A 16,314-nucleotide genomic window follows, 5' to 3' on the forward strand; every position below is an offset into this window, starting at 1 on the left:
TGATTTGTTTGAAAATTTTTGATTATTTGATTAAAAATTAAATTTTGTTTATTTCATGTAAAATTTAAGTTTAAATTGAGCGGTAAAAAAGAGATTTGACAAGATTGCCTGGGATTGGTTGGAAGTGAATATCAGATTTTGCCTTGTTTTTGGGTTAACATTTGTTGTTATCTTGATTGTGGCTGGTTGTTTATTAATTGTGTTTTCAATTGTTTCTTAACCATCTTTACCAACGAAATGTTTACAATTGTTGGTCTACCTTTGATTTGTTTACTGGATGATTGATGGTCTTTTATTATGTCTTGTTAACTATTAATTAAAGTAAGGTGTAGCTTATGGATGTTACCAAGCAAAGAGAAACAAAATAATCTATTATTCAATGTGATAGGTAAACATAATAACAAAAGGTAATTGCAATCATAATCGGGTAAACAATTTGAAATATTATTTAATTAATTGACTAATGAACCTTGATCTAAGTGATTGGTTACAATTAATGTTTAATTTGTTTTTCACACAAAATGCTTGTTACAATTTGTTTGTGAGTAATACAGCTGCTATTGTTTCCATTGGTTTATAGTCAACAAATGTTTACTAATGTGCTTGGTAAATAGAGATGCAAGAGTTGACTTTATTTGGGTTACAATTTCATAACAATTTAAACTTAATTTAAAATTTAATGCTATTAAATGGCTATTTAAGAATCACCTTGAGTTCACAGTTGATTGTGGATGAAGCCTTCATTTCTACCTTGATCTTACAATGTTAGGTGTTGAATTAAGTGAATGAGAAAAGGTTAAATCTAGTTTAGGAAGGTTTTCGTCAAGTTGAGCCATTGAATTTAATGAAAATAAGATCCATTCATTATGTACTGTTTATTAGAGCATGTTTATTAATTCATTAATCTCCGAGCGAACTGAATAGTGCTAATAAGAACAGCTCACAATACCATGATTACCAGGTAAGACAGCCTTGATTAACTTTCGCCTTTAAGATAATTAGAACGTTTTGGTAGATGCTATTGTCGTTTATGACGATGACGATGATGATGATGATTCTATGTTATATTATACTTTGATATAACTGTTTTCTTGAAGCACATCAATCTTAACCTCTTCCTTCTTCCTTCCGTTTAAACAACAAGAGGCAGCAACAATGAAAAAGGAGAGCAACAAATAGACAAAACAAACTTGCAAACAGGTTTAACGATGCAAAGCAACAAGTCAACAGTTAATTGTCTCCACAATACCAAACTTTGATAATAAATGAAATATTTTTTATTTATCCTCATCGATGCATAGTAATCGAGGCATTTATCGTTGCTAGAGTGGTATAAAAAAGTTGTAGACAAAATGGATAAGCACATCAGAAACATCAGCAATGAAAAAAGCCAAGTATTGAAGTATAAACTTTGTTGCTGTTAATGTTGATGGCACCTTTGTATCTGATGGTGATGAAGATGATGGTTGAAATTTACGGATCTATCAGACAACCATGAAAATGAATCATTTGATGGTTGTGGCTTGTTGTTTAGGCTTAACGGTACTGATTATTGTTGTTGGAAGGTCTTTGCAATGAACGAGAAATCGTTTGATTGTGGTAACATTGAAGCAAGACGGAAGTTAACGGGAAAACCTTTTCTCTGCAACTGGGTAACTGTAACTTTGACTTTTTCTTGATTCTTCTTGTTCGTATGTACAGCGTTTAAATTGGCAATCAACAACTGAATAATCTTTTGATCAATCTTTTGATAATCTCAACCATCATAATTAATTTACTTGTTGGAACCGTGATTGTTTCATTTGTAAAGACTTATTGATGTCCAAGTTAACGAGTTTGATCTTTTACCTGTTTCAATATAAATCAATACAACAAGCATTAGTGTAACATGAATGAAAAAGGTCATACTTTTACCCTCCAATTCAATGGTGCAAATCATTTCGGGCCTAAACTGTTAAATTGATTGAAATGGGGTCAAAATTTGACTATAATGGATAATTTTACAATCAAAATGTTTGAAGTAAAGTGTTCATTACATGTTAATCTTAAAATGTTTCCATTAGTTTATCAATTTAACATAAACAGTTAGCAATGAAGAAAGGTTGATAAAATAAAAAAGAGAGAAAAAATAATGATAACCAAGAAAAAAAGTAGAAACTAAACCAACAATAGGCTGAGAAAAAGAGAGAGAGAGTTAAACTTTCCGTCTTTTTATCCCTAAAATGAGCTCAATTTATTGAAATTTCGGGTATACAATATCATGATTACCATTATTATTACCTTCATTATTATTGTTATTAGAGGGACAAGAAACAAAAAAAAATATAATTTACCTTAACATTATGATAATCATTTCGGTAAACAGGCAATCATCCGGTAAACACTGAAAGTGAATGAAATGGTCAGTAGAACGGGATTATATTGGAATGATTCAAGCGATATCATTATTTAATGATTGTCAAGTAATATCCATTATACAGCTGTCAATGTCCACTAATAATAAAAAAAATTAATAATGTAAATCCATTACTAAAACCATATTAACCAAGATGGAAGTAGAAATAGCGCCAAAACAACAAGCCATAACAAATTAATCAGCCGTTATCTTATTAGTTTGTCTCTCAATAACCAGATGGAGATGGTTGAGCTTGATATTTTTTGAGATTTGAAATTTAAAGTAAACTCGATGAAATAATTAGATTATATCGTTCAAAGTAATTCAAAGTTTTTCAATTTGTTTAATCCTGTGATCAAGATGATTACTGTTTTAACACTTGCAATAGTCTATAACTGTTCAATGTTGTATCCATCAATTGTGTTGGGACTTGCTGTTTGAAAATAAATGATAGCTGTTGTTGGTTTTACATGTATTCATCAATCACAATGGTTCAATCATCATCTTTGATTTGAATTGCAATCAATGGTGAAGTAAAAACTTGAAGTCATCAAAAGATTGGTAATTGATTGAATATTAGCTTCCATTGTAATCAGTGAGATGATTAAAGGTGAGGAAAAACTGATGGTTTTATGATGGTTTTACGATGTGATGTACAATATGATTGTATTATTGTAATTGGTAAAGAAGCGGCCTTATTGATACATCATTGAATTGTTTGTTTAGGTGATTAAAGTGAAAATATTGAGGTTAATTTACCTCAATTGGGGGACAATAAACACCAAGTGAAAGAAATCAATTCATCTTGTGGCCAACTCTTTCATTTACAATGTTAACATGCCATGACTTTACCATAAGATCACACAGTGCAACCCATAAGATAGTGATTTGAATGCTTCTTTAAAATTGTAACCATTTCTCTCAATTTACTTTGATTGTATGTTTTTAATAACAGTTACACTTTTATTGTTACCATAATAATTAACTCTGTGGTTGCTAATTATCGTTAAAACTGATACAAAAAGCTCTCAATCATTTGTCTGTCAGCAAGAAGCGTAATAAAGCGCAATATACATGAAAACCCGATTGAAATTGTGTTGAAGTCAATAAGATTGAAATTGATTATCTCATGCAAACATTTAATTTCAAAACTGTGTTCAATGTTCATTACTATTGAGAAAAGAATAATTTTTATTGATCTTTTCAATCCTTTGGTTGAGGGAATCAAAAGATGATTACAAGTAAAGGTTTCGTTTCAATATAAAATATCTTTTTCACTATATTAGTTAAACTAACCATTAAATCCTGGTTACATTATAATCATGATCATCAATTTGATTACCAACTGAGGGTAAAACATTATTGAAGCTTCATGGGATATTTGGCTAAACACATTGTTTCGAGTCAACATTTTTGTTAACCTTAACCAAATGGTAAACATTAATTGTAAATCCAATTGATGAAGCCATCTTTTGATCATAATCACTTAACCTGTCAACAGCAATATAATAAGCATAATTATCAATAGAAAAGACAATCAAATGAAAAGTGAATTATGTCAATCAAGAGATGCTTTCAATGGTGAAATGAATGAATAAAATGCTGATCAAGACAATTGTCAATTCGTCAACTTGCGTCACTTAATGATTAACTCTAATTGCTTTACTTTTAATTTCTTACTATTTAGTCATTGGAACAAGAGAAACATGCACTTCGTCGGAAACTGGACAATCTGGAGGGTGAATATGAAGGACGAGTCAGTGAATATCAAGCCGATTTGACTGCACTCAAGAAAGAGCTTAATGACCAGCAGACTACATTGAAACAGTATGAACGGGAAAAGGGTAAAATGGTTCAAGAATTGATGGAACAGAATCACAGGTTAACAACAGAATTGAAACAAGTAAGTGATTAATTGGTGTTTATTGATTGCTATTTTGTCCCTTTCAATGGGTCAACATTAAAAATAATTGAAATTAACCTTTTAAATCTAAAGATTGACTTTACTGTCTTTGAGTAGTTGATCGTTTTTTTGCTTTGTTTTGAATACTCCAATTTTAACACATTTCAGACTATTAATACACTGTGATAATAACAGTGAGAAGATGATTATGATTATGAGTCTAATAATTGCAATTAATTGGGAATGCTTATCATTTACCGATATAAATTACAATTTTAAAAAAACCCTTTGGGTTATCAAGTGTTTTATTAATACAGAATGGAAAGTGAATATTGATGAAAACTAATGTTCATTATGATGGTGACTACTATTGGTTATTAAAAATATTGATTGGTTCACCCAAAATCAATTGAAACTTGACCTAAGGCAATCTTAGTTAACCTTATATCCACCTTTATCATTTGGACCATTAAATGATATCTTTAACCTTTATCCGTTTTTATCCAGCAAAAATGAATTTCCATTCTCACCTTCATCAACTCTTTAGCCATCTTAAGGTTTGACCTGTAAGAACTAAAAATATTGCCAAAAATGGCATTTTACAGTTTACTTGTTTACTTGTTTACTGTAACCTTCATTATCATCCTTTCATCATAATCATAAACATCAACATTATACTCTCTGTTATCCAATTGGTTGTGTTTAATAATTTAAAAATTGCACTCAATCAGTTGGCTGGTAGCCATTGGTTGTTGAGCTCTCTTCAAATCAGCCGTTACTTTTAAGCTTTCACCATTGTCTTTTGTTTTCACCATTTCATCTCTTTTCGTCTTTCACCTCATCTCGTTCATTTTATTTTATTTTAATAATTACCTTTTTTTAATTGTGGTCATCTTCAGGCATCCGAATCGGAGGAACAATTGTCAAATCAATTATTGTCCCTACGTGAACAGTTTAACGCGCGCCGTTCCAATCTTAACGACCACGTTGCCCAAATGGAAGGATTAAGAGAAGAAGTAAGTAATATCGTCTGCGTTTTTTCACCTCGCTTTTGTCTTTTGCAGTGTTTACTAATCTTGTACCTTAATTTGTTTGTCTTAGATTAATTTACTGAGTAAACGCAAAAGTGATTTAGAAAAAAGAATAAGTGCCCTTAACGAGGAGAGAGAACAGATTAGCTTGGCCCTTGAAGAATCAAACGAGAGGATATTAATGTTGGAGAAAACGAATCAAGATCAAACCATTACAATCAACAATCTACAAAGGGAATTGGAGGAAGCCCGAGTGATTAATGATCATTTGAAACATAAAATGGACCATTATGGGTCAACGACAAACACACCTAATTGTAATGGAACTGGTAATGGTGGCGGGCAACCAACATCACTGTATAATGAGATTGAAATGTCCTCATCCTCATCAATTGAGGATGATCTTAAATCTAATCTTAACTTGGATGAAGATATCTGTGATTATTCAAAGGATCTTGATGAAAATTGGAAGGTAAATTATCTTATGCAAATCAATTGATTGATCCATATTGCCTTGTAATGGTTAAATTATAAATGATTGAAGATATTTTAACCTTCATACTAATTTATCTTCATCTATCAAACAAACATTTTTAACCTTTTCTATCCCAAGTAAGGTGTTTAAATTTGTATTAATTTTAACCAGCAGTCAGTTGTGGGTCAAGGTTTAGATCTAATTTTTTTATAAAACACGCTCTAACCGATCCACCAACAATCAAACATGACAAAAGAAATCATGATAATCGATCAATTATTAGGAAATTTAATTTAATGAGCAATGAAATGCATGGAATTAACTCCTGCAATTTGATTGCTAAATAGAGTCAACAGTACGATCTATTAGTCGGCTGGAAATTTTATCAAATTAAAAGTGCAAACATTTACAGTTAACTGTATTTCATGAAAACAACAACAGTAACGGATAATGTTAGTTTCCTTAAACACTTTGATAAGCTTGTTGGTTGTAATAATTGAAATTGATCATTAGTGTAAATTATGAAGAAAGGTAATTGAAGGTAATCATAGAGCGAAAATTATAGCTGAAGATTATTTAAAAGCCATTATATTGGTAAAGGTTAATTACAATTGAACCCTTTACAAGCAAATATATCTTTCATAATCTGGGAAATTTTCACATCTAATCTGTTATTTTTCTCAATTTTTTCACACCAACAGAATGGCCAAGAATTGTCTGAATTATATCATGAATTACGTCGCATGTGTCAAGATCTTCATCGTCGCCGTGAGAATAGTGGTCATTTTAATTCAACCGGAGACTCAGGTATACCGGCAACTCCTGAAGATATCAACTGTAACCATGTGAGGCCGGGAATGATTTCAGCTGCTTTCAAAGAGTACAAACAATTACTTGAAGAGATGGATGATTTGGTATGTATTTGATAAAGAAATTAAATGATGATTATTAATATTTATAATCTGTTTGAGTTTATGATTAACACTAATTTGGTTTTTGTTTTTTATTCTTACAGCCTTGTGTCTCATGTCAATCAATTGCCAGTGAACGTTTACAGTTAGAAAAGATGGCCAAAGAAGCAGTTGAGAGGGATGATGAAATTAAGCGTAAAAATGATGAATTGATGAAGATGGCAACTCAAATGACCATTTTAGAAACTGAATTGAAAGCTGTTAAAGAAGAAAGAGATTATCTTAAAGAATCAGTTGATACTGACGGTGTAATGGGTAAAGATGAGCTTGTTAAAAGAGCTTGGGAACTTCGAGATCAAGCAGTTGCAAGAAAGAATGCCGTTGAAATTGAATTAGCCAAAACACGAATCGAATGTATGCACATTAATAGTCAATTAATGGAAGCAATCCAACAAAAGATAACATTATCACAACAATTGGAACAGTGGCAGGTAATTACCATTTTTTCATCTCCAAACTTTGACCAATTCTAAAGGATAAATGATGGACAGTAAAGCTTTTCCATTCAATTGGACTTCTCAGAAAATGCAGTTTTTTTTTATTGTTTCACATTGAAGCATATTTCTCTAAACGATTAGCTGTCATTTGATTTAAATTTTCAATCACCTTTCATCAACTTTTCCTTTATTTCCTTCTCTATGCTAATGTTTTGAATTAATTATAAAATTTTTCTTACACTCTTTCATAGGTTGATATGCAAAGCTTACTGGATGAGCAACTCAAAAATAAACTTTCAAGCCAAGAAAAGGAAGAGAAACGTCGCCAAGCAGAATCTCGAAATTTAAGTCCAATCTCAGCGTCAACTCCAAGCCTGGTTAACAAAACAAAGCTTTTAAGATTGTTTCGAACGGCAAATTAAATATGTTCAATATGTATATATATAATAATGAAAACAAAATATTGTAATAAATGAATACAAATAAATGTACACATGATTTTAACTGTAGATAATCAGTTAGATTGTTGTTTACTTTTAATTGTTTCAGTTTAAAGTCAAAAAGGAAGTATATTGAGGAAGGAAATGATTAGTTAAGGCATTTTGGCTGATTGACTGAGCGGTGGTTGATTGTATTGCAAGGCGTTTATCGTGAGTTCGTTGGTGTTTCTTTAGATGATCCTTGCGACCAAATCGCTTTGAGCAAATTGAACATGAAAACGGCCTTATACCAGTGTGAATCCGTCGATGTCGAGTTAACTCTTCATTACGAGTGAATGTTTTCATACAATTTTCATGATCACAAACAAATGGACGTTCACCTAATCATCAGAAGGATAAAAATAAGAATCAATCAATTACTTGAAACTAAGCTCTTCAAGATTTTCATGTGTTTACGGTTTAAACTGGGGAGATAAGTTAAGCAACAACGAACTTAATCCCGTACAAGTAAATTGAATAATAATCCCGATTGAATGAACTTGTAATTGGTTGATGTAAATCAATGAGCAACAAACATACAAAAAGCTATGAAATTAACGAAACAAGAAATGCGAGTTTTTTTGTTTAAATCGCAATCTTTTTATCGAAATGTTTAGTATGAAACAATTTACTTGGAATTTAGCAATTTTTTCAGATCACTCGAGAGTCTCGAGACTAAAAGGCAAATTACTATAGGAATTGTATTGTAAGCATTTATGATCATGTAAAGTTTATAACTCAATAAAATGAAAATTGGCTTAAATTGATTTACTCACAACATTACAGGCTTTTATAAATCAAACTCATATAATAACGGAATCTCTATTTAGTCATTGTGATTGTTATGAATCTGCATTTAATGTACTAACCTGTATGAGTCCTTATGTGTCCTCTGAGTTGTCCGTTATTTGAAAAGGCAACTTGACAATGTGGACATTTAAATCTCTTTGCTCGCTGCTTTTTTTGCGGCACATTTGATGCTGATGAAGATGCACTTTGATGGTGATGATATTGATGTGGAGTAAACACATTTAAACTATTATAATATGGTTGAATCAATTGAGAGCAACACATTGACTTTGATAATGAAGATGGTGATGATAGTGAAGATGAAGACGAAGAAGGTGGATGAGACAAGGTTGATGAGGGAAACGATGAAATTGATGAGTTTGACGAGTTTGATGAAGATGATGAAGATGATGATTGATCCCAGGGTCTAAAAATATGTACATGACCATCAACACCTGACATTTTTAGTGACAGACAAAAGACTGGGACAAGTAAAAAAAGGATTATCAAAAAATATTTGAAAATATTTTGTAAAAAATGGGAAAATAACTTGGTCCGTTTACTTGAAAGTAAATGAAAATGAAAAATTAATACATTTTTTTGGGTTCCTATTCACAAAGGTTTGGCCTATTTGAACTTCACGGGTTAGCAAGGAGGAGCTTGAAACATCCTATAGCTAATAATAATATGATGAGGATGAGGATGGGGACAGAGATGAAGGTGCACGACACCCACGTTTCCAAATTTGAGGGCCTAACCATATTAAATATTACAACTTTGGTGATTACTTGAAAACTTGGGTAAACCTTAACGATAACAAAAAACGCCAACCATTCCTATTTGCTTCATCATCTCAATATGACTTTTACTGTTTGCCTTGTCCTCCATCATCCTAGTCTTACTTTCCTTCTCTATGCTAATGTTTTCAATCAATTATAAAATTTCCTTTGACACTCTTTCATGGGTTGATATGCAAAGCTTACTGGATGAGCAACTCAAAGATGAACTTTCAAGTCAAGAAAAGAAGGAGAAACGTCGCGGAATCTCGAAATTTAAGTCCAATCTCAGCGTCAACTCAAAGTCTGGTTAACGAAACAAAAGCTTTCAAGATTTTACCGAATGGCAAATCCTTTCATTGCACTTTCATATCTAAGGAATGGTAACGACTAAAATGATGATTCTTTGCCAATCATTTCATTTTATTACATGCTATAATAAAGCTATAAGAGCTGAATACCAAAGAGATTTGGATCAACCTTTTGTGGCCAACTCTTCTTTACCGATAAACCTTTCATTATAACTCGAAAGACTAAAAATTTGCTGTAAACCAAACCTTTAATTAGTTTAATCATATGAGCTTGTTCAGTCTTGAATCACTTTATTATCATCTCTGTTTTTTTGGGCCTTTATCTTGTCTTTCTCTCTCTAATTTTGTTTCACCATTTTTGACCCTTTTACCCGTGAAAATGAGCCTTGCTTCCTGCCCATTAGCTATTCATCTCTTCTCGCCCCTCATCTTTAATCATTTTCAAGCTTATCTCCTCTATTGATTGAACTGTAGCAATATATCATGTAAATGGTGAGATTAAAAAAAACTTAAAATTATAATATTTTTGTGCTTTTTGATCTGCTATTAAATTGATCATCATCAACATGCTAACAAGACTAACAAGTAACCCTGCTGATGTTTAGTTCAAGCTTTACAAGTAAGAAAAAAAGGATCAACAAATTATTTAAATCAAGGTGCTTGGAAAGGAAAGACGATGATGAAAAAAGGAAGATCCAAATTTAGTCAATCATTTAATTCATCATCACAGATAAATAGCTTTGTTACCACAGCGGGATGCTGATGGCAACACACTCGGTGGTCAATTCAACATAACATAAACTACACCTTCTTTTTTGGCTCTAAAAATTTCTTCAACTCTGCCAGTCATTAAAATACATACATGCAATACACACTCAATGCATTGAAAATAAAATCAAGTCGCTAGGTCATCAGCTAGGTAATCGTTAGACATGGACTGATCCCTACTGTAGCTGCCTTCACAACTGTTTCCTTATGTGTGACTTTGTCTTGACTTTTATGCTTTTAGCGTCGGTCAAAAGTTGTATCACATTCCAATTGAATTCCTCATCCTTTCCATTTCTACTCTTGATCTAAATTCAATGATTACGATAAACTGTTACCTTGCTAACGATAATTTGTTGGTCTTGTTGATTAGCTTGCAATGAATAGCAAGCCAATATAAACATTAATATCGAACCTTACTTTACTTTTTATCCTTTCCATTTCTACTCTGCATCTGAATTGAATGATTAAGACAATATCTGCTATCAATGGTCTGAAATGTGTTAAAATTGGAGTATTCAAAACAAAGCAAGAAAAAGATCAACTACTCAAAGACAGTAAAGTCAATCTTTAGATTTAAAAGGTTGATTTCAATTATTTTTAATGTTGACCCATTGAAAGGGATAAAATAGCAATCAATAAACATCAATTAATCACTTACTTGTTTCAATTCTGTTGTTAACCTGTGATTCTGTTCCATCAATTCTTGAACCATTTTACCCTTTTCCCGTTCATACTGTTTCAATGTAGTCTGCTGGTCATTAAGCTCTTTCTTGAGTGCAGTCAAATCGGCTTGATATTCACTGACTCGTCCTTCATATTCACCCTCCAGATTGTCCAGTTTCCGACGAAGTGCATGTTTCTCTTGTTCCAATGACTAAATAGTAAGAAATTAAAAGTAAAGCAATTAGATTTAATCATTAAGTGACGCAAGTTGACGAATTGACAATTGTCTTGATCAGCATTTAATTCATTCATTTCACCATTGAAAGCATCTCTTGATTGACATAACTCACTTTTCATTTGATTGTCTTTTCTATTGATAATTATGCTTATTATATTGCTGTTGACAGGTTAAGTGATTATGCTCAACATGGTGAAGGAAAAAAAAGAATCCGATCAGATGACTTATGGTTTATTGGGTGGTTAATGGGCATGAAAACGATTTTGAGTTGAGTGTTTCGGCCTAATAGACTTAAGACATAAAGACTGGAGCTATTTGTGCAATTAAAAACTTTCTTTAATCGATGGTTTTTGATAAAATCACTTGTAAGTTTCAAAATTTGATCGAATTTTGTTCAGCTGTGTAACCAGATTTTATTGTACATTTTATTTTTTCTCATTTTTATGTTGATTAGTCTATTAATAATTTAAGTCTTTTAAATGTGGATTGAATGTATTGTGGTCAATACAATTGTGGTCGATAAGTCATGATCGGTTTGTAACATTTAATGTAAAAAGTTGTAAAAGTTGATTTGCTTTTTTTACAACACAACAAAGTCGCCTCTAACTAATCACACAAGGACAATATGGTAAACAATTTGGTTTATTCTTGGAGTACATTGATTATTCTGCTAAGTGATTGTTCACTTGATGCTATCTATTTGAGCCAAGGAATGCTAATTCAAGGGAACACCGAGAGTAAAGTTTATGGGGAAAAGTGGAGGCCTCAGTATCACTTTTCACCTCCAATTTCATGGCTCAATGACCAAAAATAGTGTTGGCCGATCTAGCACTTAAGCTTGAATCAAAATGAACCAAACTGACAATACTGACAATGAGTGATTGAGAGTGAATAACAGAAATGAATCGTTCAAATTGTAAATTTTAAAAATAAATTTGAATCAAGTTTTTTCTATAAGAAAATTTCTGACATTAGATCGATTTTCCATATTCCTAATCGAGTTGCACCAACAAGTCGATCCTCGATTTAAAATCGATTTTCAATTGATCAAAACCCAGCACTTATCCAAAGTTTGGATTCCAAACGATTAACTTATTCCAATTGTAAATACCATTTGTTTTATCAATATCATTCAGACTCACTGGTAATCCCTTGTACCGAAACCATACAACCTGGAAGGACCTTCTACGGTGGTGTTATAAAATAAACCCATTGTCTTGTATCCTGACCAGACTGGAGCAGCCTTTACAGGGTCGGTTGTTATTGACTCAACCAACATAACTGGTCTTCAGGTAAGAATGTCAACTCTTATTTATTTTTGCTTTAACACCTACTTATCGACTCAATTTCACACTTTTCACTTTTGAATTTACAACTTTGTTAGTTAATAATATTACCCAATGTGAAGATGAAACATTTATTTTTCTGGTCTTGCGATCATCTGAGTTTGATGTGAAAACTGAAAACCAAAGTTAAACGTTTTTTACTTTAAAAAGCTTTGTCAGTGAAAAGACAGTCTAAAACTTGGAAAAAATTGTCGTTCATTTGTTCGTGCTTTATCCAAACAATTTATTAATCATTTATTTTCAAAATTCTTTTCTAGAAAACGGCAAATTCAAAAGTTTTGGTTGCAATATTTACTCGAAGCAACGACTCATCACCAACTCCACAGACCCAACACTTGGCCTACAGCTACGATGGCATAACATTCAACAATTATGAAAATAACCCAATCCTGGTTGACCCATCAAAACGCGATTTCCGTGATCCCTCTCTCCTTAAATATGGCGATGGTTACATCATGTCACTTGCTGCTGGTGATGCAGCCATGTTTTACAAGTCAACCAACCTAATTGATTGGACCTATTTGAGCAGTTTTGGAGAGAAGCCAAGTCAAGGTTCGCATGGAGGTGTTTAGAAATGTCCAGCTTTGATACGATTTGAGGTCGATGGTCGTGAGCTTTGGGTACTGATATTATGATATCCTGGGCATTAATCCAGGAGGTCCAACTGTAGGTTCAGCAACTTAATACTTTGTTGGAACTTATGATGGAACACGATTCATGAATGAAAATCCGGCCGATCGAGTTCTCTGGTTAGACTGGGGTCCAGACAATTATGCTCCCGCTCTGTATACCAACACTACTTCACCCAAACCAACCATGGTTGTATGGATGAACAACTGGAACTTATGCTTGCAATGAGTTGACAACACCGGTTGAGTCGAGTCAAGTTGAAACTTTGATCTCTTTTTTACAGTTAGAGACATCAGATTCTTCACCTAACTCTTGACTCTTTATACAAAAGACTATGTTTTACATGTAATTCTGGTACAACAATGAACAATCGGCCTGAAAACAAAAAAATTTACCCTCTCAATCATTGTTATTGGTTACAGATTCTGCATTTTTCCCCTAACCTGATTTAGTTCTGACTATGATTCGGACATGTAGTTAAACCATGCCTTTCTGGCTTTGTAAACATTCTCCGTAGAATCCGTTTAGTTTGGCCACAATTTTTACGCAAAAATTTCATGTTTTGACTTTATATATTGTATGGATAAACATTAAATTATGCAGATTTATGTAAGTTTCTGAAGTCCTTAATGGTAATTTGACAACTCCGGCCTATTTTCAATTACAACAGGCAGTCCTTTGAAGATCACAGAATAACGAGAAACAGATTGAATTAAAGATTCATTTTACCATAAATGTATTTAGAAATCTTGAAAACTGTTGCTCTCTGGAAAACAGAATCAGTTTTGATGAGAATCAGTTTTCAACTTGAATCAAACTGAGTGTCATTCAGCGATAATCAAACTTACAATTGTTAGTGGAAAGTATCAAACTTAAATTTCTCAAGTATCGCCATCTAATGAAGCGTTTTAGAGTTATTTCACATCAAAGCAAACAATTAAATATTTTCAAACCATTCAACAAAAATTGTCATTTGACTTGTAGTCAAAACAATTGGTCCTTTAATAATTTTCCCGATTCATGGAAGTTGATCAATTTTTCTAATGAAGTTAAACCTCGTTAATTTGCGTGAATAAATCTTTCTTACAATCCATTTGAGTTATGAATTAATGATTTCTACAAGTTTAAATATATTTGATATCAAAATGCTGTGACTTACATCGTCATCTATTAGTATCATTGAAATATAATCATTAAGCTGTGTGATTAAATTATCATTAATTTTATTAATAGATTTCATTTGATTTGCAAGTAAACTCATTAGCAATAAACTTGGAAAGTGATGTTCAATTGTATCGATTAGACAATGAAAAACGGAAGCCTCTAAGGTTTAATTAACTTAAAAAAATCAGTATTTGAGTCACTTTATGTCTCGATGCAAGTTCATCATGAGAATGTAAAATGTTATTTCAGGATTAAATATTTCTATTGTCATTCCTTGATAGCTACACAAGCAAAATTGTACATTCAATGGAACCGTTGAGCGATTCTCATCCCAATCAAACATTTCTCTTGTCGAGCTTTCTGATTAGAAAACAATTCTTTTGGCTAAAATATTTACCTTTACCCATCCCATGGTACAATCGAATCGTGTTGACCTTTGGCTCGCTTGTTCACCTAAGCTTTCTGATCAGGATTTACATCTACAATTTTGTACCCCTTGACCCACTCCTAGCTCTTTCCATCGGTGATTTCGCATACGATTTGGTTCCCATTCACAATATAATTTGGTTTGTTCATGCTTTCTGGTGGGCTGGTTCAGTCTTTACTTTTCATTTACTGAATAAAACGAACAATTCGGTGAAAATGCAAACTTGGTTTACTTGTCTGTCAATCTTGGAAGATGGAAAAGATGATTTTTTCGACAAACCAAACGATAAACTGGTTCACGCATCAAAGCTCTACTTTTTCAATGCTAAATCCACGCTTCTCGCTGGTCCGACATTTTCCTTTTGCATGTTCATTCCACACATGATTAACCATTATTCGAACGTCCCATTACTGATTGTAATCGTTATTCATGCACTGATCACTACTGTAGCTGCCTTTACAACTGTCGTCTTGTGTGTTACTATGTGTTACTTGTTTGGTTTTTATGCTTTCCTTGTTGGTCAAAAGTTGCATCAAATCGCCGAAACGTTTAAAACTCAAATCGATCAAGTGATTAAATCGAATCGAAAAATTTTAGCAAACTCTAGCAGATTCCTTGGCTTGCTGAAAGAAACGCATTGTGCCAGCTATTTTTGGTCCAAATTGAATTCCTGTGCATTCATCAATACATTTTTTCCTCAAATTTTAATCTTGTATTCGGTTTGTTTTGTCCCATTGAACAAGATTCATTTCATTTGTCTTGTTGGACTTGGAACACTAAACTTTGCCTGTGGACTATCAGTTAATTTCCTTGGTGGAGCTTATGCAAGATTAAAGGTTGTATTTTGCGTGTATTAGTTGATTTCAACAAATTTCGGGGAAATTTTGTTCACATTTTTCGTATTTATTTACAGCTTAACCACTGTCAAAAGCAATTGCTTCGAGTGATCATTTTAAAAGGCAATAAACTCAAACTAAATCATAAGATAAAACTGCTGATTACTTCTGAATACTTGTTGAACAGGAAACTGTTTGCCATGTTTGCCTCTCTAGAAATGAATAGCTTCAACTACTTAATGGTAAGCAGATATTGAGCTTTATTGTAATTTCGTTCAATATTTCATGTCAAATATCCTTATTTTCATAGGTGTTCATCGAAATGGCCGCTCATTTAATGCTTGTCATTGTCAATGCAAATCGCAAGTGCTGTTAGATGTTTAAAGTGAACGGTAAAGATATGCGAGATCGAAAATCACACGATTGATGCACTTCTAATTGAAAATTGATTTACTTACAAATCCAAATCCAAATTCAAATTATCTTTTGTTTTGCAGTAAATCAGGATAGACTAAAAAATATTAACTAATTCCAAATACATTGATTCATTGAACAACCCTGTTTCGTTTGTGCTACGTTTTCTTTATCGTTATGAAATGTATTCAAATTTAGCTTAGATTTTTGCCCCCATTAAATATAATTGATTTTTCATAATAACCATGATTAATCATGATT

The 16,314-nt window shown here is 32.4% G+C and overlaps 3 protein-coding genes and 1 long non-coding RNA gene across 4 annotated transcripts in view; 2 read left to right on the forward strand and 2 right to left on the reverse strand.

Moving 5' to 3' along the window:
• The window catches only part of LOC107368918 (BICD family-like cargo adapter 1), a 26,955-nt gene extending 19,234 nt beyond the window's left edge, over positions 1 to 7,721 (forward strand). The window contains exons 2-7 of the mRNA XM_015936811.3: positions 4,083 to 4,298; positions 5,198 to 5,314; positions 5,400 to 5,801; positions 6,506 to 6,718; positions 6,820 to 7,206; positions 7,464 to 7,721. Of these exons, the coding sequence (XP_015792297.2) occupies positions 4,083 to 4,298; positions 5,198 to 5,314; positions 5,400 to 5,801; positions 6,506 to 6,718; positions 6,820 to 7,206; positions 7,464 to 7,634 (1,506 nt within the window). The 3' untranslated portion in view covers positions 7,635 to 7,721. The remainder of the gene's footprint in view (positions 1 to 4,082; positions 4,299 to 5,197; positions 5,315 to 5,399; positions 5,802 to 6,505; positions 6,719 to 6,819; positions 7,207 to 7,463) is intronic.
• On the reverse strand, positions 429 to 2,574 carry LOC107368925 (uncharacterized). Its single transcript, XR_001570235.3, has 2 exons — positions 2,334 to 2,574; positions 429 to 1,848 (listed from the first exon to the last, which is right to left on the reverse strand). It is a non-coding gene; the product is annotated as an uncharacterized LOC107368925 (long non-coding RNA).
• On the reverse strand, positions 7,657 to 9,072 carry LOC107368921 (uncharacterized). Its single transcript, XM_015936815.3, has 2 exons — positions 8,561 to 9,072; positions 7,657 to 8,032 (listed from the first exon to the last, which is right to left on the reverse strand). Exons 1-2 carry the CDS (start codon positions 8,940 to 8,942, stop codon positions 7,758 to 7,760), a joined length of 657 nt encoding a protein of 218 aa, XP_015792301.2. The 5' UTR covers positions 8,943 to 9,072; the 3' UTR covers positions 7,657 to 7,757.
• Positions 9,073 to 14,473: 5,401 nt separating this feature from the next.
• LOC112539563 (uncharacterized) lies at positions 14,474 to 16,061 on the forward strand. The gene is made up of 3 exons (XM_025162231.2): positions 14,474 to 15,639; positions 15,717 to 15,881; positions 15,950 to 16,061. The coding sequence occupies exons 1-3, from the start codon at positions 14,683 to 14,685 to the stop codon at positions 16,013 to 16,015; spliced, it is 1,188 nt and encodes a 395-aa protein (XP_025017999.2). The 5' UTR covers positions 14,474 to 14,682; the 3' UTR covers positions 16,016 to 16,061.
• Positions 16,062 to 16,314: the final 253 nt, after the last annotated feature.

The sequence above is a fragment of the Tetranychus urticae genome, chromosome 2 (assembly GCF_039701765.1).
Source record: "Tetranychus urticae isolate SD_2017Ah chromosome 2, NJAU_TeUrti_SD_1.0, whole genome shotgun sequence".
In the NCBI taxonomy this organism is placed as follows: domain Eukaryota; kingdom Metazoa; phylum Arthropoda; class Arachnida; order Trombidiformes; family Tetranychidae; genus Tetranychus; species Tetranychus urticae.

Excerpts from the sequence above, each read along its gene's own strand:
- LOC107368921 (XM_015936815.3), bottom strand. The coding sequence starts at position 8,942 with ATGTCAGGTGTTGATGGTCATGTACATATTTTTAGACCCTGGGATCAA. Across the intron at positions 8,033-8,560 it reads ACACATAAGGACTCATACAG|GTGAACGTCCATTTGTTTGT; the intron begins GTTAGTACATTA and ends TCTGATGATTAG.
- LOC112539563 (XM_025162231.2), top strand. The coding sequence starts at position 14,683 with ATGGAACCGTTGAGCGATTCTCATCCCAATCAAACATTTCTCTTGTCG. Across the intron at positions 15,640-15,716 it reads GAGCTTATGCAAGATTAAAG|CTTAACCACTGTCAAAAGCA; the intron begins GTTGTATTTTGC and ends ATTTATTTACAG. Across the intron at positions 15,882-15,949 it reads ATAGCTTCAACTACTTAATG|GTGTTCATCGAAATGGCCGC; the intron begins GTAAGCAGATAT and ends TTATTTTCATAG.